Source organism: Dasypus novemcinctus, chromosome 3 (assembly GCF_030445035.2).
Source record: "Dasypus novemcinctus isolate mDasNov1 chromosome 3, mDasNov1.1.hap2, whole genome shotgun sequence".
NCBI classification, from domain to species: Eukaryota; Metazoa; Chordata; class Mammalia; order Cingulata; family Dasypodidae; genus Dasypus; species Dasypus novemcinctus.
Window position 1 is genome coordinate 182,703,880 of NC_080675.1, and position 7,022 is coordinate 182,710,901.

The following is a 7,022-nucleotide window of genomic DNA, read 5'->3' on the forward strand; positions in this document are numbered from 1 at the left end:
TTCATTTCAGTTTTTCACTCTCTGGGAGCATTTATCCTGCCTGTCTCTGAGAGGTCTGTCGTCTTGAAGACATGTCTCAGAAGTTTCTTGGACTAAACCTTTCACTTAAAAACTTGTGCAAATACACTCTGCCCTCAGGTTTGAACCACAAGAGTGCCCAATCTTGACTCTGGCCTCAGCTGTCTTCCCACCCCGGGGCCGTTACACAAGCTTGCCCACAAGAGCTCTCTCCCTGGCGATGCCCCAGCACAGCAAATCCCAAGTCCAAGGCAGGGGCCACCTATGGGTCCCCACCTGTGCCTCCCACTGTGTCCTCAGAGAGGAAGTGTCAGCAGCAACTTCCCAGCTTCCTAGGACAGAACTCCCCATCTCTTCCACTCCCGCGCTGAGCTGGAACAGTGGCCACTACACCTCCTGAATCGCCCTCACACATGCACACTGCTCGCATCCTCCAGCCCCTGCCCGCGCGCAGACCACACCATCTCCAGCTCCTGGCTGCCTGCCACGGCCCCACTCCACAGTGCCCTGCGGTGGTCTTTCCAAGACATCTGTCTGCTCCTGTCACTCCCCTGTGGAAACTCATCCAAAGAGAGCCAGAGCTGCATCAGGGGACTGGACCTAGTGGTGAGGGAGCGCGTGTCAGCCAGGACTTCTGGTAGACGCCCCTATGCTCTATCCACTTGTGGTGGTCGGGGCGGGGAAGGGGGCGGGCTTGAGCCCCCTTCCCCCCTCCTCCTTACTGCGGAAAGCTGCAGAGCTAGCGGCACTCACTTCCTATTGAGCATTCAGCGGGGAGGGAGCCTCGGAGCAGCCACGTAGGCATTCTCTTCTCTCTGGAGGAAAAGGCCCAGCAGCTGTCGAAGGAGAAGGCTGAGCAGCTGTCAGAGCCAAGGGACATGTCGCAGCTAAGTAAGAATCTGGGTGACCCGAACCCCGCGGTGGAGGCCGCCAAGGCTCCGGTCTATAGCCGCCCCACCGTTCTGATGCGGGCGCCGCCCGCCTCCTCGCGGGCTCCTCCGGTCCCCTGGGACCCACCTCCCATCGACTTGCAGGCTTCGCTGGCCGCTTGGCAGGCGCCCCAGCCCGCCTGGGAGGGCCCGCAGGGGCAGCCGCCCGCCCCGGTGGCTGCGATGGCCCAAGCTCCGGCCCTGGGGGGTCCGCTGGTCCAGGGCTCCCCGCTGGGAGGTGCGCTGGGCAAGCCGACGACTCCCGGAGTCCTGATGGTCCAGCCTGCTCCCCCGGGAGCCTCGATGGCCCGGCCTCCCGCTGCCGGAGTTCTGATGGTCCATCCTGTGGCTACGGGCTCCCCCATGGCCGGCCCTGCCCCTCCGGGGGCTCCCATGGCCGCCCCTCCTCCTCCGGGCACCCCGATGGCTCCCCCGGCCCCTCCGGGCACCCCGCTGGCCCATTCGGCCCCTTCGGGGACCCCGATGGCCCAGCCTCCAGCTCCGGGGGTCCTGGTGGCCCAGTCGTTGGCTCCGGGAGTCCTGATGGTGCAGCCTACAGCTCCGGGCGCCCCGATGGCTCAGCCTCCGTCTCCGGTCGCCCCGATGGCCAAGCCTCCAGGTCCCGGGGTGCTGATGATCCACGCTCCAGCTTCCAGAGCTCCGATCACCCAGACTCCAGCCTCGGCAGCCGCGCTGGCGCAGCCAGCCGCCCCACCTGCGCAGCCTCTGGCATCCTGGGCGCCGCAGCCGCAGCCTCTGATCCTGCAGATCCAGTCTCCGGTAATCAGGGCACCTCCGCAGGTGCCCCAGGGCCCGCAGGCCCCGCAGGCGCAGCTGGCCGCGCCCGCGGGCTGGCAGGCCACCTCGTCGGGGTGGCAGAGCCCACCGCAGAGCTGGCAGGCCGCGCCCCTGGGCTGGCAGGCCGCGCAGGTCACCTGGCAGGGCCCGACCATCGCCTGGCAGGCGCCCCCGCCCGTGCGCCCCGGCCCGCCGCCCATCCGCCCCGGCCCGCCGCCCATCCGACCCGCGCCGCCGCCGGTGCGCCAGGCCCCGCCGCTGATCCGCCAGGGGCCGCCGCCCATCCGGCCCGCCCCGCAGGTCCTGGCCACCGCGCGGCCGCTCTGGCAGACCCTGCCGCCGCCGCCGCCGCTGCGCCAGGCTCCGCAGGCGCGGCTGCCCTCCCCGCAGGTGCAGGCGGTCGCTCAGGTGCAGGCGGCCCCCCAGGTGCAGGCCGTCTCGGTCGCCGCGCAGGTGCCCGCGGGGCCCGCCGCGCCTCAGGCGCCGCCGCGGGCCCCGCAGGCTGCGCCCTGCACGCCCATCATCTGGCAGGTGCCCGAAGGGCAAGCCCTGGTGCCGCACGACCTGCCGAAGTCCATGGAGTTCCAGGAGGCGCAGCAGCCCCAGGTGCTCGCCTGGCAGGTCCCGAAGGGCGCGGCGCACTTCTGGCCGCCGCTGGCCGCGCAGGAGGCGCAGCTGCAGGGCGCGCCGCTGGTGAAGCTGGAGCCGCCCTTTCAGGCGGCCCCGCCCCCCCAGAAGGCCGTGCAAGTCCCGCTGTCCGCCCAGCAGGCCCAGCCCGCGGGCCCGCAGGCAGAGCTGCCCGTCCTGCAGCTCCAGCCCGCAGCTGCCCTAGCGGCGGCCAGCTTTCCCGAGGGCTCCGCTAAGGTGCTGGTGACTCCCCCGCCCGGAGACGCCAGGGCCGCCTCCTCGGGGCGGAGGAGCTCCTCCAGGCACCGCAAGTCCTCTTCCAAGGAGCGCAGGGCGCCTCCGAAGGACCGGGTGATCTTCGCGGGCACCCGGAGCTCCCCAGGGGCAGGGCCAGCGGCCAGGGCACAGCTGGCAGCCGCCTGGCCAAACGTGCCCGCCCCGGCAGAGGCGTTTACCGCCGCCCCGAGGGTCTTCCCGTCTACCTCCCAGGGCCAGCCTGGCCCTTCTCATGCCTTTAACGACCCGCCTGCCGCCTCAAAGACCCCGAGGTCACTGCCGCTCGCTCCGCGAGACCCGTTCGCCAGCACAGAGGCCCTGCCCGCCGCCCCCAGGGTGCCGCAGCCCACCTCCGACGCCGCCAAGGCGCTGAGGGGCGAACCCACCCTCCTGATGGCCACAGCAGCTGCCCCCGAGGCCGCCGCCGCCCCCCAGGCCACGGCCACCACGGAGGGGCCCGCCAAGACCCCCGAGCCGCGTCGCCCGGGCAAGGCCACCCGGAAGAAGAAGCACCTGGATCCCGTGGAGGACAGCGGCCCGCCGACGCTGACCCTGCGTCACTGGCAGCCCCCGAGGCCCTGGGACAACCTGACCTTGAGTGACTGGGAGGGCCCGAACCCCACCCGCGTCCTGGGGGACTGGGAGGCCCTGTGCGCCCGCCGGGATATGAGCGCGTGGGAGGGCCCGAGCACCTCGAGGGTCCTGACGGGCAGGGAGGGGCCCAGCACGTCCTGGGCGCTGAGTGCCTGGGAGTGCCCAAGCCCTCCGAGGGCCTCGACCCCCGCGGAGCGCGAGGGCACCCCCTCGCCCATGGTCATCGCCGAAGTCCCCCGGGTCAGCCACAGGCGCGGTGCCCCCCGGGATGAGCCCAAGATGGAGGCCGAGCCCTCGTGCGCCCTGGACGAGCGCGCCACGGCCTTGGTGCAGTTCCTCTTGGTCAAGGACCAAGCCCAGCAGCCCATCAGGCGCTCAGACATGGTGAGGGTGGTCATCCGCGAGTACAAGGAGGACTGCCTAGACATCATCAACCGCGCCAGCCATAAGCTGGAGTGCTTCTTTGGTTACCAGTTGAGGGAGATCGATGCCGAGAAGCACGTTTACATAGTCCTTAACAAGCTGGAGTGCCAGCGGGCCGACCTGGAGGCCTCCTGCTTTGACCTGCCCAAGCTGGGGCTCCTGATGGTGGTCCTCAGCCTCATTTTCATGAAAGGCAATTGTGTCAGGGAGGAGCTCATCTTTGACTTCCTCGTCAGGCTGGGGTTGGATGGCCAGGAGACACACGCTTTCTTTGGGAACCCAAAGAAGCTCATCACGGAGGTGTTTGTAAGGCAGAAGTACCTAGAGTATAGACGCATCCCCCACACTGAGCCCGCAGAGTACGAGGTCCTCTGGGGCCCCCGGGCCTTCCTGGAAACCAGCAAGATGCTTGTCCTGAGGTTTGTGGCCAAGCTCCATAAGAAGGACCCCCGGTCCTGGCCTTTCCATTACCTCGAGGCGCTGTCAGAGTGCGATTTTGAGGATCAGGATGAGGATGAGGCAGGAGCCGGGAGCAGCACCAGGGGCCCCCCAGCCAGGCGTCGCCCTCCCCGCTAACTCGGTGTTCCCTTGGGGCCCGGCCAGAGCCACCCACGGGGTGGGAAATATTTTGGTCTTTATGTTCCAACTGTATGTGTGTAAGTTTGGATTTTCGATTTGGTTTTGTATCTGCCAAATCTTCCTATATTTTAAATGTGGTGTTGATTTCGATTGCCTACTGTTCTATCTGGCATTTTTTGCGCCTCTATTTTTAAGTGAGATCTGTGGTTCTCCTGTTTTGTGTTCTAATTGTTATGTTTTTAGTATCAGAGTTGTGCTGGCTTTGTGAAACGAATAGAGAAGCTATCCATCTCATGCTGGTACAGATTATGTAGTATTGAAATAGGCTGTTCTTTGAAAGTTAAAATGACTCACCAGTAAAAAATGTGTGCAGAAAAATAAATATCTATATATCTATATATACTTTCAGCATAACACAGGGGTGTCTGTCTTTATTCTAATTTGTACTGTTAATGATGGCCAGCAAGTTCAGCCGCACTCTCCAAACAGCCTTAAATATCAGTATCCATACTAGTGACAGAATAAACCATAGGACTGACACTGTTCTCCAAGGAGAATGCCATGTCCATCCTCACAGCGAGGAAGCGTGGTTGTTGATGAAACCTAAGGTCACCACTAAACCAAAAGTAAATACGTGTTGTGTTCCTGAGCCAGAATTTACAAGGCAGTGAGGCTGGCTCAAGAAAGGGTCCACCTGAATTCTCCCAGCCACCCTTCAAAGCAAGCACGATCATTCCCACTTTCTAAGGGAGGGGCCAAGGCTCAAGAAGAGGCATTAAATGGCCTGTGATGAGGCTAAGTCAACTAAACTGTCATGGGAAGCAGAAAATGTCCAGCAGGTGATGTGGAAAAAAGAGAACCGCCCGCCTGCATGACCGCAAATGCTCAGGTTTCTTAGCCGCTGGAGGAGTTGCCACGGCGGGCGTTCAGCGGCTCAGGTGCCGGCTTCAACGGAGAAGGGGGGACAGGGGGTTGGAGCCCCGGACTTTACAAACACACTGGCCCTGGGGTAGAAGCATGCTTCCGGCAACACGTGCAGCCTTCCCACGCGGAGAGGAAAGAGCCCGGCTCCAGGGAGGGGGGCGGGGGGCGCAGACTGCGGGCGGGGGACTCCCAGCCACACGCAGAAGCGAGCGTCAGGGGAAGCCCCGGGGACCGCCCGAAGTGCGGGGGGGGGGGGGGCCGTGGGCGGTGCCACGTCTCCCGGCCCGGGAGCAGAGCTGGCGGGGGGCGGCCCCCCGCGCACCCCGGGCTGGCACAGCCAGAGGCCCGCGTCCCGAGCGTACGCCCCACCCCCGTGGGCGGGCGCCCCGCCCCGCTCTCAGCCCTGCCGTCCTATCAGCCTGGGGGAACCCAACTGCAAGCCTCGCGCCCCTCGGCCCAGGTCGGAGCCCGGGGGGAGGGCTCCCCGCCCCTCGCGCTCGAGGCCCGCCGCCGCCCCTGCAGCCCCGCCGCCGGCGTGTGCACCTGCCGCCGCCGGGCCGAGCGCCCGCCCGGGGTGCTGGGGTCGCCCCGGCTGTTCGCTGCAAAAACTTGGCCTGTGATATCACCTGCGCCCGTGCCCGCAGGCTCCTGCCTTTTACACTCTACAGCCGCGCAGCCTGCTCTCCCGGGCGCACCCGGGCTGGGCCGGGACTTCTGCCCCGGGGGCTGCAGCCCCCGGCCCTCAGGAGCCACGCCTCTCCAGCGGGGCGGGAGCTCGCGGGGGAGGGTCCTGTCCCGGCGGAGCAGGAGCGCGCAGCTCGCACGGCGGCACCGCCCACCCGAGGCGGGCGCCGAGGCAGGGGGCCATCCACTCTGCAGTCCTCCTTCTCACGAGGCCCACTCGCTTGTACGGAGTGCCTGAGGCGCGAGTCTGACCAAATAGAAATGAGGAGTAAATTATGATAATAATGAACTTGAGCTTATTTCTTTACCCGTAAAGAAGGCTGTGGCATTCCAGAGATGCCAAGAAAATATTGTGCGAAGAAAGTTAAATTTACACCTACAAATATAATTGTGAAGCGCATTTTAATATTGACTTAGTGCTTGGGCCTCTAAAAGAAAATCCTATTAAAATACCTAATTTTTGGTTAAATCGCATTTAAGAAAAATGTTCTACTGAAAGATTTGAGAAAGAACGTCTTGAAAGCAGAAGGTAGCAACCTAACTTCAGGAATAAACGGAAGTTCAGGGTTAAAAGCAGGGGAACAAATTCAAGACCCACTTAATCGAAGGAGTGAAAATATAGATAGATGCAGTAGAAAGCTTTTTAATGTAGGATGGGAAAAAAAAATTAAAACCCCTTTAAATAAATGGGCAAAGGGTAGCAAGCGACAAAAACAAAAGAAATACAAGCAGAAAATGACCATTGGAAATTATCCCACCTACTAACATTTAAAGGCAGTAACATTAGTCTAGGATTCCAATTTCTGTTAAATTGGTATAGGGTAAAACAAAATGCCATGGAACATCCAACGTAAGTATGTTGCTGTGAAAGTGGCATGCTTATATACATATTTATACATGGAAGTATAAATTACTACAGCCTCCCTCATCTTCAAGAGTTTTAAAACTACTGACACTACTTTACTTAGAAATTCCACATATTGGAATATATTGGCTGGAAATCATATGCAATGGGAGCAAAGACTTCTTCATACACAGTGCCACTCTCAAAGTAGAGGAGATGTGTTAGGATCTGGGTGAGCCAGAAGGAAAATGGGAAATAACCTCCGGAAGCATATGCTGAAGTTAGGACAATCGGTATGGAAAAAATTTATAATGCCTGCTGCTCCC

General features: G+C 62.2%; 1 protein-coding gene across 1 annotated transcript; it reads left to right on the forward strand.

Annotated features, from left to right (window-relative positions):
* Nucleotides 1–715: 715 nt before the first annotated feature.
* On the forward strand, nt 716–4,647 carry MAGEL2 (MAGE family member L2). The gene has a single exon (XM_012528573.3). The coding sequence runs from the start codon at nt 897–899 to the stop codon at nt 4,239–4,241; it is 3,345 nt and encodes a 1,114-aa protein (XP_012384027.1). The 5' UTR covers nt 716–896; the 3' UTR covers nt 4,242–4,647.
* The last annotated feature ends 2,375 nt before the right edge of the window (nt 4,648–7,022 follow it).

What these genes read in the sequence shown, in the direction of transcription:
- MAGEL2 (XM_012528573.3), top strand. Translation starts at nt 897, where the DNA reads ATGTCGCAGCTAAGTAAGAATCTGGGTGACCCGAACCCCGCGGTGGAG.